The 15,225-nt window shown below is 47.0% G+C and overlaps 1 protein-coding gene across 1 annotated transcript in view; it reads left to right on the top strand.

Annotated features, from left to right (window-relative positions):
* LOC144492779 (nitric oxide synthase 1-like) overlaps positions 1-15,225 on the top strand; it is a 342,106-nt gene that overhangs the window by 137,338 nt on the left and 189,543 nt on the right. The window contains exon 15 of the mRNA XM_078211199.1: positions 3,115-3,225. Coding sequence (XP_078067325.1) covers positions 3,115-3,225 — 111 coding nt within the window. The remainder of the gene's footprint in view (positions 1-3,114; positions 3,226-15,225) is intronic.

Raw genomic sequence — 15,225 nt, 5'->3', positions numbered from 1 at the left:
AGACTATGAAGCTAGGCTAGCAATTAATATAAAAAATGATAGTAAAAGTTTTTATAAATATATAAAAAGGAATAGAGTGGCTAGAGTGAATGTTGGACCCTTGGAGGACGAGAGGGGGGAGTTAATAGTGGGAAATGAGGATATGGCTGAGTCTTTAAATAAGTTTTTTGTGTCGGTCTTCACGGTGGAGGACACAAATAGTTTGCCAAATATTAACGATAGAGGGTTGGCAGCAGGAGAAATACTTAATACAATTAATGTTACCAGAGAGGCAGTGCTGGGTAGACTAATGGGACTGAAGGTGGACAAGTCCCCGGGTCCGGATGGAATGCATCCCAGGGTATTGAAAGAAATGTCAGAGGTAATAGTGGATGCGTTAGTGATTATTTATCAAAACTCGTTGCATTCTGGGGTAGTGCCGGTTGATTGGAAAACGGCTAATGTTACGCCGCTGTTTAAAAAAAGAAGGAGACAAAAGGCGGGTAACTATAGGCCGGTCAGCTTAACGTCTGTAGTAGGGAAAATGCTGGAATCCATTATTAAAGAGGAGATAGCAGGGCATCTGGATAGAAATGGTTCGATCAATCAGACGCAGCATGGATTCATGAGGGGAAAGTCGTGCTTGACGAACATGTTTGATTTTTATGAAGATGTGACTAGGGCGGTTGATGGAGGAGAACCGGTGGATGCGGTGTTTTTGGATTTCCAAAAGGCGTTTGATAAGGTGCCTCATAAAAGGCTGCTGAAGAAGATTAGGGCACACGGAGTTGGGGGTAGTGTGTTAAAGTGGATTGGGGACTGGCTATCCGACAGGAAGCAAAGAGTCGGAATAAATGGGTGTTTTTCCGGTTGGAGGAAGGTAACTAGTGGCGTGCCGCAGGGATCGGTACTCGGGCCGCAACTGTTTACCATTTATATAGATGATCTGGAGGAGGGGACGGAGTGTAGGGTAACGAAGTTTGCAGACGACACAAAGATAAGTGGAAAAGTGAATCGTGTGGAGGACGGAGAAGATCTGCAGAGAGATTTGGACAGGCTGAGTGAGTGGGCGAGGATATGGCAAATGGAGTATAACGTTGAGAAATGCGAGGTTATCCACTTTGGAGGAAATAATAACAAATGGGATTACTATCTCAATGGAAACAAATTAAAACATGCTACCGTGCAAAGGGACCTGGGGGTCCTTGTGCATGAGACGCAAAAGCCCAGTCTGCAGGTACAACAGGTGATCAAGAAGGCAAATGGGATGTTGGCCTATATTGCGAGGGGGATAGAATATAAAAGCAGGGATGTCTTGATGCACCTGTACAGGGCATTGGTGAGGCCGCAGCTGGAATACTGTGTGCAGTATTGGTCCCCTTATATGAGGAAGGATATATTGGCATTGGAGGGAGTGCAGAGAAGGTTCACCAGGTTGATACCGGAGACGAGGGGTTTGGATTATGAGGAGAGGCTGAGGAGATTGGGTTTGTACTCGTTGGAGTTTAGAAGGATGAGGGGGGATCTTATGGAGACTTATAAGATAATGCGGGGGCTGGATAGGGTGGAGGCGGAGAGATTCTTTCCACTTAGTAAGGAAGTTAAAACTAGAGGACACAGCCTCAAAATAAAGGGGGGTCGGTTTAAGACAGAGTTGAGGAGGAACTTCTTCTCCCAGAGGGTGGTGAATCTCTGGAATTCTCTGCCCACTGAGGTGGTGGAAGCTACCTCGCTGAATATGTTTAAAGCGCGGATGGATGGATTCCTGATCGGTAAGGGAATGAAGGGTTATGGGGATCAGGCGGGTAAGTGGTACTGATCCACGTCAGATCAGCCATGATCTTATTGAATGGCGGGGCAGGCTCGAGGGGCTAGATGGCCTACTCCTGCTCCTATTTCTTATGTTCTTATGCTCGATGGGCAGAATGGCCTCCATCTGCACTGTAGGGATTCTATGATTCTAACTCCCTAACTCCACCAGCAGGAACTCCATCACTCCCTCATCCAGAATCCCTTCCTCACTGGGAACTCCCTCACTCCATTGCCGTGACCACACTCCATAAAGCAGAAGTCACTCATTCCCTGACCGGAACCTCCTTCACCCCATCACCGAGAGCTCCGTCACTCCCAGAGTGAGAACTCCCTCACCAGGAACTTCTCAACGGGAACTCCATGACTTGGAATTCCCTCACTCCATGACTGGGAACTTCCTCACTCCATGACTGGGAACTCCATCATTGAGAAATCCCTCACTCCCTCACTGGGTACTCCCTCACTGAGAAATCCCTCACTCCCTCACTGGGAAATTCCTCACTTCCTCACCGGGAACTCCCTGATTTCCTCATGAACAACTCTCTCACTCCGTCACTGAGCACTTCTCACCGTGAAGTCCCTCTCTCCCTCACCGGGAATTCCCTCACTCACTCTGCGGGAACTGCCTCACTCCCATCACTGGAAGCTCTCTCACTCCCATCACCGGGAATTCCCTCACTGAGAAATCCCTCACTCCCTCACCGGAAACTCCCTCATCAGGAATTCCCTCACTCCCTCTGCGGTAACTGCTTCATTCCCTCACCAGGAGCTCCGTCAACCTTTCACTGAGAACTCCCTCACCGGGAGCTCCCTTACCCCATCACCAGGAGCTCCCTCAATCCCTCACCGGGAACTCCCTCACTGGGAACTGGTGGGATATCTTTGAAAGCTGAAGCCAAATCAGTTTCTGGAACTCTGTCCATTTGATAGTTGTAAGTCCAGGTAGCTGTGTCCAAATGTGTGTGATCACGGAACCATAGAATCTCCACAGTGCAGACAGAGTCATTCAGCCCATCGTGACTGCACTGACAACAATCCCACCCAGGCCCTATCAACGTACTCTCACATATTTACCCTACTAATCTCCCTGACACTAAGGGGCAATTGAGCATGGCCAATCAACCTAACCCGCACATCTTTGGACTGTGGGAGGAAACTGGAGCACCCGGAGGAAACCCACACAGTCAGTCACCTGAGGCCGGAATTGAACCAGAGTCCCTGGAAGCAGTGCTTTCCGCCGTACCGCCAAGATGTTTGCGTGCACAAATTGTTCATCATAGTTAATTCTGCTACCCGGTTTTCATTGTGTACTCTCTCTTTCAGGAGTTATAAAGCACGATTTAACAGTTTATCTGATGACAATTTCGACCCATGTGGTGGAACAGTATCTGAGGAGAATTGTTTTGAGAGCGCAGGAACATTGGCCAGTATGCGGTAAGGAGAATAAAAATCTGTTTAGATTTCAGGTTATTTGGAGGTCAGTTGGTACCAAACTCCCTTCTCAGTCTCAGAGATTTGGGTTTCAGTCCCACTCCAGGAAAAAATAAGTTTAACACTCAGGTACAATACTGAGGGTGTGCTGTAACACTGGAGAATAATGTCTTTAAATGTGAAATTAAACTGAGACCCAACCTGCCTCCTCTCCATTTCAAATAAGAACAGGGGAATTCTCCCTGGTGTCTTGGTCAAAATTTATCAAAGAAAATTACAGCACAGGATCAGGCCCTTTGGCCCTCCAATCCTGCAACGACCATGCTGCCCGACTGAACTAAAAACCCCTAACCTTCCGGGGACCATATCCCTCTATTCCCATCTCATTCATGTACTTGTCAAGACGCCCCTTAAAAGTCACTACCGTATCCGCTTCCATTACCTCCCCCGGCAACGAGTTCCAGGCACTCACTACTCTCTGTGTAAAAAATCTGCCTCGTACATCTCTTTTAAAACTTGCCCCCCACACCTTAAACCTATGCCCCCTAGGAATTGACTCTTCTACCCTGGGAAAAAGCTTCTGACTATCCACTCTGTCCATGCCTCTCATAATCTTGTAGACTTCTATCAGATTTCCCCTCAACCTCTGTCGCTCCAGTGAGAACTGTGAGAAACAAAGCTCACTTTGCAAATAATTTACTCCAAGTCAAATTCTGAAGTAACAAAAACTTTTATTTAACGGTCTTGCAAGAACGGGTGGCTAGCAAATAGGCACACCCTGGAGCATATTTCATATACTTTTATATAATTTCTTTGTGTCTCTCAATCCCTCCCCTTCCTCACAGTTGGTGTTCGTGTTATCGATATCACCTATCATAAGCCCTAGGTTTACTCCGCCTTTGTTTACTGCCCTTGCTATCCAATTTGGCAGTCCCCGTCCATGTTTACTTTGTCCCTTATTTGGCTGTTCCCTCCCATCCTTATCTCCCATCTTCACGCCACTTTCTGTGTGAACACCCACAGTGTACGTGACAAGCTGCAGTCCTGGCTTTCCTTTGTCCCAGCCAGTTTATCCCTATCCATACCTTATCAGTTGTCTTGTGATTCTCCTGCAGAAGCAACATTCTTATCTGTTTTTGACAGTCCCCCCTTTTTCTTTTCTGGTTCACACTTGTTGCCTTCTGCATACAAGCGGGAAGTATCACAGGCTGCCTCAAACTTCTCAAGCATTATCCCGGCAGCCTCATTCAATTTTGTAATTTCATCTCTGCCATCTAACAAGTACACACCTTCCACTTTATCATTCTTTAGGGACATTTGTTTTGTCAGAGCTGTCTCAATTAGTCGCTGAATCAGCCCTCGTACACAGGGTATAATACAGCATCCCACCGTTATCAGCAGTCCGGTCACCACTATCAGGGAGGTGAAAATTGAGGCCACTATGTTTTTCCATTTCCCGAACCACGTGTCCAACCACCCAGTGATTGATGTGTCTACTCCTGAATTTTTGGCCATTTCTTCCGCAAGGGTAGTTAATTCCCGCAAAGCCCGAGTGATTGTCCCATCAGGTGCCATGTTGTTCGGGATAAAAGTGCAACAATTTCCTCCCAGCATCACACACACACCTCCTTTCTCAGCCAATATCATATCTAAAGCCATTCTATTCTCCCAAGCCATCCTGCTGGTGGCATCTAGTTGTTCGGCTATGCCTTTTACTGCATCCCTGGTATAATTAATAAACCTCTGCTGGTTATAGTAAATATAGTTTATCCAATCTACATTTTTGTTGATCGTAACCCACCAAAAGAGAGAGGACTCGAAACCCGCCGCAATCTGGTTGCGAGCCTTAAATTCATCAGGTACTCCCCTTGGTATACCCAAAGAGTCTAGATATATACGATCATCAAAAGATATTTCCCTTTTATTCCTCCCTTCTATTACCTTCTCTTTTTCAAACGCCAGGGTAAATGGGATGGCCAATTGTACAATGGCACACGTCCCCCTCCACTTTGGGGATAAGGTAGGTCTTAATACCTTTCCTCCGCAGTACCACCATAAGTCTGCTCTAGGAACGTTCAACGATGAATAGTTCCCTCCCTTGTCCGTTCCAGTCACATTCTCGATTTTCGTGCAGGATTTCAGTTCCCCCAAGTCTCAAATTAGACTTGCACCCTGCCGGCTCACACATGATGTGTGGTTTCCTACTGCAATAGAAAATACAGGAGGATTCTTTAAATCTTTCTCTCTCAAGGGAGGGAACATTAATGACAAGGACGTGCAGCTGCTATTATCCCAGGCAGTCTTGTCCTGATACAGCGCCATCATACACTCCATACCCTTCCGGTCACATTCCCATCCAAGCGGAAAGAGTACTATTTGAGCTACCGGCCTGCCAGAGGCGCAAGCATAGCAATTGCTTTTTACAGTATACTTTATCCATTCTTTCCTTTGATCTTTGGGTCCTCGCTGTCCACGGGGATGGTGCCAGAGGACTGGAGAATGGCGAATGTTGTTCCTCTGTTTAAGAAAGGGAATAGAAATGACCCTGGTACTTATGGACCGGTTAGTCTTACTTCGGTGGTTGGTAAATTGATGGAAAAGGTCCTTAGGGATGGGATTTACGACCATTTAGAAAGATGCGGATTAATCCGGGATAGTCAGCACGGATTCGTGAAGGGCAAGTCGTGTCTCACAAATTTGATTGAATTTTTTGAGGAGGTAACTAAGTGTGTTGATGAAGGTAGGGCAGTTGATGTCATATACATGGATTTTAGTAAGGCGTTTGATAAGGTCCCCCATGGTCGGCTTATGATGAAAGTGAGGAGGTGTGGGATAGAGGGAAAGTTGGCCGATTGGATCGGTAACTGGCTGTCTGATCGAAGATAGAGGGTGGTGGTGGATGAAAAATTTTTGGATTGGAGGCAGGTTGCTAGCGGAGTGCCACAGGGATCAGTGCTTGGTCCTCTGCTCTTTGTGATTTTTATTAATGACTTGGAGGAGGGGGCTGAAGGGTGGATCAGTAAATTTGCTGATGACACCAAGATTGGTGGAGTAGTGGATGAGGTGGAGGGCTGTTGTAGGCTGCAAAGAGACATGGATAGGATGCAAAGCTGGGCTGAAAAATGGCAAATGGAGTTTAACCCTGATAAATGTGAGGTGATTCATTTTGGTAGGACTAATTTAAATGTGGATTACAGGGTCAAAGGTAGGGTTCTGAAGACTGTGGAGGAACAGAGAGATCTTGGGGTCCATATCCACAGATCTCTAAAGGTTGCCACTCAAGTGGATAGAGCTGTGAAGAAGGCCTATAGTGTGTTAGCTTTTATTAACAGGGGGTTTGAGTTTAAGAGCCGTGGGGTTATGCTGCAATTGTACAGGACCTTGGTGAGACCACATTTGGAATATTGTGTGCAGTTCTGGTCACCTCACTATAAGAAGGATGTGGAAGCACTGGAAAGAGTGCAGTGGAGATTTACCAGGATGCTGCCTGGTTTGGAGGGTAGGTCTTCTGAGGAAAGGTTGAGGGAGCTAGGGCTGTTCTCTCTGGAGCGGAGGAGGCTGAGGGGAGACTTAATAGAGGTTTATAAAATGATGAAGGGGATAGATAGAGTGAATGTTCAAAGACTATTTCCTCGGGTGGATGGAGCTATTACAAGGGGGCATAACTATAGGGTTCGTGGTGGGAGATATAGGAAGGATATCAGAGGTAGGTTCTTTACGCAGAGAGTGGTTGGGGTGTGGAATGGACTGCCTGCAGTGATAGTGGAGTCAGACACTTTAGGAACATTTAAGCAGTTATTGGATAGGCACATGGAGCACACCAGGATGATAGGGAGTGGGATAGCTTGATCTTGGTTTCAGATAAAGCTCGGCACAACATCGTGGGCCGAAGGGCCTGTTCTGTGCTGTACTGTTCTATGTTCTATGTTCATTCAACCCAGGCGTTTGTATCCCCATATCCGGTTTCTATCTCGATGGTTTGTGCTAGGTCTTTAACCTCCATTACCCTCACTACCTCAGGGTCATTGGGAGGAACGAAGGGTCGTATTAGTGGCATTCGGGTAGCCCTACTGCCTGTTTTATTGGCTGATCCGCCCCCTTCTACCTTTATTCGGAAACAACACCCTTGGAAATCTTGCCCATCCGTTTTTATCCCTATTCCAAACACCTTGTTGTTCATTTCCCCACAGTATACCCCTCCAACAGTTGTTTTTCTAACCTCCCCCTCTTTGGTTTTCCAGATTTTCCTTTTTTTCAAACACCTCTTGTCATTTTGTACATTTGATTGTTAGATATATCGGGTTACATCTCTTATCAGGACAATACGGACCCGGTTGAATGGGGCTTCGGAGAATTGTAATTTTTTTTCATTTCTGATGAGTCACTCCTCACCCAGGCTCCAGCTTCAGTTTTTACCCAGGTGCTTCCTTCCCTAGTGAGGTACTTTTCCGAGGCACTATATTCGCTCTGACTTTCTACATCTCCGCAGTCTACCAGGCTACAAGCATCTGTCTCTATCACCTGCGGGTTGGAGCTTTCAGGGATCTTTACCGTGAATGTCTTAGATTCTTCCCATTCCTGATCAATAGGGGTGTAGTCCCACCCCATCACCAAGGAAATTAACATCACATACCACAACCCCCACTTCATTCTAACCTGGTCCTAGTTTGTTAAAGAGAGAGAGACCCAATATACAAACTTTTACAGACTATTTTTCCCGTGCTTGCGCCGTCACTGTATAAACAGTAACTCAAAGTCTTTTTAGTTTCAGCTTCAAAGGTTCCTCCGTCGGTTCGGCTGTCCAAGTTCCTGCTCTGACCGGGGGTTTCACGGGTCCCTTGATTCTTGTGTCGTGAGTCCAACCTCTTTCCACCATTCTTATGGCCGTCTCAGTGGTCAGGAGAGTCTGGTATGGTCCCTCCCAATCCGGTTGTAGTTTGGTCTCCTTCCACGATTTTACCAGGACCCAGTCTCCTGGCTGGATTCGATGGACGGCAAATTCGAGAGGTGGGGTCGGTGCCAATAGTCTCTGTCTCCTGAGGAAGGACAAAGAGGAGGTCAGGCCCAGTATATACTTCTTTAAAAACAGATCCTCAGTCTCGAGGACAGGTAAATCCCCCTTCGTTCCCATATATGGCAGATCCTTTCGTGGTGCCGTCCGAACTCTTAGCAGGGCTATTGGTAGACACCGAGTCCAGGGCAATTTGGTTTCTACCACTAATTTGGACAACTGCCTTTTTAGGGTCTGATTCATTCGTGCGACCCTCCCAGAGGAGGGAGGGTGCCAGGGGGTGTGAAACTCCCAAGAGATTTCCAGTCCTTTCATTATTCCTTGTAAGACTTTAGAGGTGAAATGGCTTCCTTGGTCTGAATCTGTGCACTCTACCATTCCATATCGGGGAATTACGTGTTCAAGCACTATCTTGGACACCCCGCCTGCTGTTGCTGTAGCTAGAGGATACGACTCCACCCAAACAGTTAAATGGTCTACTATAACTAACAGGTACTTCAACCTTCCCACCTGAGGCAATTCGGTATAGTCTACCTGTAGACTCTGGAATGGTCTTAAACCAGGTTCCCTTCCTCCCGGCACTTGTCACCTCAACACCTTTTTGTTAACTTTTCTGCATGTTATACACCCCTCACATATTTGTTTAGCTACGGTGTATATGCCCTTGCATCCGTACTTTCTCAAAACCAGGTCACACATTGCTTGTACGCCCCAATGACTCCCCTGATGTAAGACTGCCATGATCTCCCTCATCAGCATTTTGTTTAGCATTTCTCGGCCATCAGGTAACATCCATCGCCCTTCGGTCGTCTTTCTTTCTCTTGTTCTTCCGTTAGCACAGCCATTTGTATCACTACCCTTTGATCGTGTACTCCAATTCCCAGTCCCAACATTATTATTAAGTCTCTCCCCAGTAGGTTACTCCCTATGTCCGGAATGTACAACAATTGTCCCCTGACTTCTCCTCCATCGTATCTAATTGTCATAATCTCAAACACAGGCACTGCAAACCCTTCTCCCTTTACTCCAGACACTGTTAATTTCCGTTATGTAAATCGTACTTCCCGGGGTATAAAATTTAAAGACGATCTAGATGCCCCCATGTCCACTAAGAAAACTGCATCTTCCATATCTGGTCCCACCTCTAAATTTATCAAGGGTTCCCGGTGGGTTCCCGGGGGCAGGAACCCCTGACCCCCCCTAGTCTTCTTCAAAACGCATGAGCGGCACTGCCCGCTCTTCCCTCCTTAGTTCGGGACACTCCCGCTTAAAATGTCCCATTCTCCCACAGTGATAACATCCCGCTTGTTGGGGTCCCCATTCCTGTCCTTGTCCCTGTCTATAGGACCCCTTTCGAGGTCGTCCCCTTCCTCTTCCCCTATTATTTACATGCTGCCACTCTCTGTTTTGGCCCTTGGTGGTCGGTTCCACCCTTTTCTTCACTATTTCATCTACAGTAGCCACCATCATTTTTGCCTTCTGCTTCTCTTTTTCATCCTCTCTCCTTACAAACACTTTCTGTGCCTCTCTTAATAACTCGTCAAGCGGTTTCTCACTCCACCCCTCTATCCTCTGAATTTTCTTTTGAATATCCGGCCATGCTTTGGTGACAAAGTGTACTTTTAGAAGTCCCTGCGCTACCGGGCCGTCAGGATCCATTCCTGAATATTTCCTCATGGTGTCCTGTAACTTTTGTAAAACGGCTGAGGGTGCCTCATCTTTCTCCTGGTGAACTTCAAAAGCTTTAGCTAGATTCTGTGACTTGGGGACCGCCTCCCTAATGCCCTTCACTATCAGGTCCCTTAAGACTTTCATACGCCTCCGATCATTCCCGTCGTTATTATAACATCCCAAGAGGGTGGCGGGACAGAGGACTGCTTCTCGTCCTCTTTTTCCCTCACTGTATTCAGGGGGTATAATCTGTGTCCATCAGGTCTCCAACAGGAGGCGTACTCAGATTCTTCTTGGTTATGTGGTTGTTTTTGGCTGACATAAATATTTAAAATCTGACAAACCCAATCCTCGTCCGATCCGTATTTTGGCCAGAAAACGGACGGAGCTTGGATAGGTTCCTTTGTCCACGTAAAGCAACAATATCTTATCATCATTTTCTGGTCTTTTTAGTACTTTCATTGTTTTCCCAATCACTCAACATCCGTCCCAAAGGATTTTCTGGAGGCTGTTTCCCGGGGCCCCATTCATCTTCTCCTTTTTCCCGGGGGACTCACTCTTAGCCCCCCTATTTCCTATTGTGGCTACTATGTCAGTCTTGTTTACACAATCCCTACAACGAGTAAACCACCCCAGTCACCAAGGCAGTACTTAAAAGTCAATTTTCTTACCTTGGTCCGTGCACGGAGTTACCTGACTGCAGCTGTGCCTATTGTCCTTCCCTTGCTCGTTCAGAATGACTTCCCTAAGATCTCTGTCAGTCAGCCGGGAGGGGTGTTCATCGACGAGAAACACGAGACCGTTCTAAAGGAACGGGACGCGTCTTCCCGGTCGTCGACGGTGACCACTCCGCCGGAGATGACTCGATCCCGGACAAGCCCCCAATTGTGAGAAACGAAGCTCACTTTGCAAATAATTTACTCCAAGTCAAATTCTGAAGTAGCAAAAACTTTTATTTAACGGTCTTGCAAGAACGGGTGGCTAGCAAATAGGCACACCCTGGAGCATATTTCATATAGTTTTATATAATTTCTTTGTGTCTCTCAATCCCTCCCCTTCCTCACAGTATGGTGTTCGATATCACCTATCATAAGCCCTAGGTTTACTCTGCATTTGTTTACTGCCCTTGCTATCCAATTTGGCAGTCCCCGTCCATGTTTACTTTGTCCCTTATTTGGCTGTTCCCTCCCATCCTTATCTCCCATTTTCACGCCACTTTCTGTGTGAACGCCCACAGTGTACGTGACAAGCTGCAGTCCTGGCTTTCCTTTGTCCCAGCCAGTTTAACCCTATCCATACCTTATCAGTCGTCTTGTGATTCTCCTGCAGAAGCAACATTCTTATCTGTTTTTCACAGAACAAACCAAGTTTCTCCAACCTCTCCTCATAGCTAATGCCCTCCATACCAGGCAACATCCTGTACTCTCTCCAAAGTCTCCACATCCTTCTGGTACTGTGGCGACCAGAATTGAACACCATATTCCAAGTGCAGCCTAACGAAAGTTCTATAAAGCTGTAACATGACTTGCCAATTTTCAAACTCAATGCCCTGGCCGCTGAAGGCAAGCGTGCCGTATGCCGCCTTAACTACCTTCTCCACCTTCAGTCAATATAAATGTGAACAGAGGGCGGAGCTGAACGTAACTGAGTATAAAACTAACTTACCGGGGAAGGTGATTGGCGGTTGCAGGTCATATTTGCATAAGTGCAGTCACTGTGACCAGAAGGTGGGTTTGTGGAGGAGCTGCTGTGAAGGGACAGTTAAACCCCAAAAACTACTTTAGTATTGCCCTCCCCCCTCCTCCTCTCACCAAAAAAAAAGTCGGCAGGAGGACCACAAGCAAAGGAGAGGTGAGTTGCAATTTCTTTTATCATATAAGGGCAAAAGGGCAGTTAGGGCAGTGGCATGCTCCTCTTGCCAGATGTGGGCAATAAGGGAACAATCTAGTTTCCCTGACAACTTTGTCTGCAGGAAGTGTGTCCAGTTGCAGCTCCTCACAGACCACATTGTTCAGTTGGAGCGGCAGGTGGATGCACTGCGGCACATACAGGAGGCAGAGTGTGTGACAGACACTAGTTACAGGGAGGTTGTCACACCACAGGTTCAGACAGGTAGATGGGTGACTGCTAGGAGAGGCAGGCAGGTGGTGCAGGAGTCTCCTGTGCCTATTTCCCTTTCAAACAGGTATATCATTTTGGAAGCTGTTGAGGGGAATAGCCTGTCAGGGGGAGATACCAGCAGTAGCCAGGCCTGTGACACCACAGTTGGTTCTGCTGTGGGAAAGGGTCAGGCAAAGAGCAAGCGAGCAGTAGTAATAGGGCACTCGCTAGTTAGAGGCACCGACAGCCATTTCTGTGGCTGCAATCGAGACTCCAGGATGGTGTGTTGCCTCCCTGGTGCCAGGGTCAAGGACGTCTCTGAGCGATTGCAGGACATTCTTAAGGGGGAGGGTGAGCAGCCAGAGGTCATTGTACATATTGGTACCAACGACATACATGGGAAAAGGGATGAGGTCCTGAAATGTGAATATAGAGAGTTAGGCAGAAGGCTAACGTGCAGGACCTCGAAGGTAGTAATTTCAGGACTACTGTCGCTGCCACGACCTAGTGAGAGTATGAATAGGAGGATTAGGCAGATGAATGCTTGGCTTGAGAGCTGGTGCAGGGGGCAGTGATTTAGATTTTTGGATCATTGGGATCTTTTCTGGGGAAGGGCTGACCTGTTCAAGAGGGATGGGTTACATTTGAACTGGAGGGGAACTAACATCCTGGCGGGGAGATTTGCTAGAGCCACTCGGGAGGGTTTAAACTAGTTTTGCAGGGGGGGTGGGATCCACAGCAGTAGGGAGATGGAAGAAAAGTTTGAGGATAGCACGGAAGTTAAAGAGAGCACATTAATTCATAAAGGCAGTGTCAGTAATCCGAGTACCAGACAGATCAGACAGAAGCAAGACAGAGGGCAAGGGAAGTCCAGATTAAACTGCATTTATTTCCATGCAAGAGGCCTGACGGGCAAGGCAGGTAAACTCAGGGCATGGATGGGTATGTGGGACTGGGATATTATAGCAATTACTGAAACATGGCTAAGGGAGGGACAGACTGGCAACTTAATGTTCCAGGGTACAGATGCGATAGGAAAGATAGAACAGGAGGTAAGAGAGGAGGGGGAGTTGCACTTTTGATTAGAGAAAGCACCACGGCCGTACTGAGAGGGGATATATCCGAGGGTTCGGCCACTGAGTCTATATGGGTAGAACTGAGAAATAAGAAAGGGGAAATCCCTTTGACAAGGTTATACTATAGGCCCCCAAATAGTCGGCGGGAAATTGAGGAGCAAATATGTAAGGAGATTACAGATAGCTCCAAGAAAAATAGGGTGGCAATAGTCGGAGATTTTAATTTTGCCAACATTGACTGGGACAGCCATAGTATTAGAGGGTTGGATGGAGAGAAATTTGTTGCGTGTATTCAGGAGGAATTTCTCATTCAGAAATGGACAGGTGTCAGATCTCTCAGTGGGAGAGCATCTTGGGGATAGCGATCATAACTCTATCTCTTTTATGCTTGCATTGGAAAAAGAGAGGATCAGGCAAGCTAGGAAAGTGTTTATATGGAGTAAGGGGAAATATGAAGACATAAGGCAGCAAATTAGAGGAGTAAGTTGGAAGGAGGTATTCTCGGGGAAATGTACTGAAGAGAGGTGGCAGTTTTTCAAGGAATGTCTGTCTAGAGTTCAGTAAGAGTTTTAACAACACCAGGTTAAAGTCCAACAGGTTTATTTGGTAGCAAGAAAGCTAATGGTATTTGCTACCAAATAAACCTGTTGGACTTTAACCTGGTGTTGTTAAAACTCTTACTGTGTTCACCCCAGTCCAACGCCGGCATCTCCACATCATGTCCAGAGTTCTACAGGACAACGTTCTGAGCAGACAGGGAGGTGTTAGTAGGTTAAAGGAACTGTGGTGCACGAAAGCTGCGCAGGACCTAATCGCGAAGAAAAGGAAAGCGTACAAAAGGTTCAGAGAGCTTGACGAAGATAGCGATCTAGATGAGTATACGGCTTGTAGGAAGGGACTAAAGAAGGAAATTAGGAGAGCCAGAAGAAGTCACGAGAAGGCCTTGGCAGGTAGGATTAAGGAGAACCCTAAGGTGTTCTATAAATATGTGAAAAGTGAAAGGATGAGACGTGAAGGAATAGGGCCTATAAAAGGTGAAGGTGGGAAAGTCTGTATGGGACCAGTAGAAATGGCAGAGGTGCTCAATGAGTATTTTGCCTCAGTTTTCACAGAGGAAAAGGACCTGGGTGGATGTACTGTAGGCTTTTGGTGGACTGAAAAGATTGAGTATGTGGACTTTAAGAAAGAGGTTGTGCTGGAATCTTTGAATGGCATCAAGATAGATAAGTCGCCGTGTCTGGATTGGATGTACCCCAGGTTACTGTGGGAGGCAAGGGAAGAGATTGCAGAGCCACTGGCGATGATCTTTGTGTCGTCGATGGAGACAGGAGAGGTGCTGGAGGATTGCGGACGTGGTTCCTATTTTCAAGAAGGGGAATAGGGATAGCCCAGGAAATTACCGACCAGTGAGTCTAACCTCTGTGGTTGATAAGCTGATGGAGAAGATCCTGAGGGACAGGATTTATGAGCATTTAGAGAGGTTTAGTATGCTCAAGAATACTCAGCACGGTTTTGTCAAAGGCAGATCGTGCCTTACGAGCCTGGTGGAGTTCTTCGAAAATGTGACTGAACACATTGACGAAGGGAAAGCAGTAGATGTGGTTTATATGGATTTTAGCAAGGCGTTCGATCAGGTCCCCCATGCAAGGCTTCTAGAAAAAGTGAGAGGGCATGGGATCCAAGGTGCTGCTGCCCTGTGGATCCAGAACTGGCTTGCCCAAAGGAGGCAGAGAGTGTGTATAGATGAGTTTTTTTCTAAATGGAGGTCGGTCCCCAGTGTTGTGCCCCAGGGATCTGTTCTGGGACCCTTGCTGTTTGTCATTTTCATAAATGACCTGGATGAGGAAGTGGAGGGATGGGTTGGTAAGTTTGCCGACGACACGAAGATTGGTGGGGTTGTGGATAGCCTGGAGGGATGTCAGAAGTTACAGAGGGACATAGATAGGATGCAAGACTGGGCGGAGAAGTGGCAGATGGACTTCAACCCAGATAAATGCGTAGTGGCCCATTTTGGCAGGTCAAATGGGATGAAGGAGTACAATATAAAGGGAAAGACTCTTAGGACTGTAGAGGATCAGAAGGACCTTGGGGTCCGGGTCCATAGGACTCTAAAACAGGCCCTGCAGGTGGAACAAACATAGAAAA

The sequence above is a fragment of the Mustelus asterias genome, chromosome 4 (genome assembly GCF_964213995.1).
Source record: "Mustelus asterias chromosome 4, sMusAst1.hap1.1, whole genome shotgun sequence".
Taxonomy (NCBI): domain Eukaryota; kingdom Metazoa; phylum Chordata; class Chondrichthyes; order Carcharhiniformes; family Triakidae; genus Mustelus; species Mustelus asterias.
This window is presented reverse-complemented; position numbering and strand designations above follow the sequence as displayed.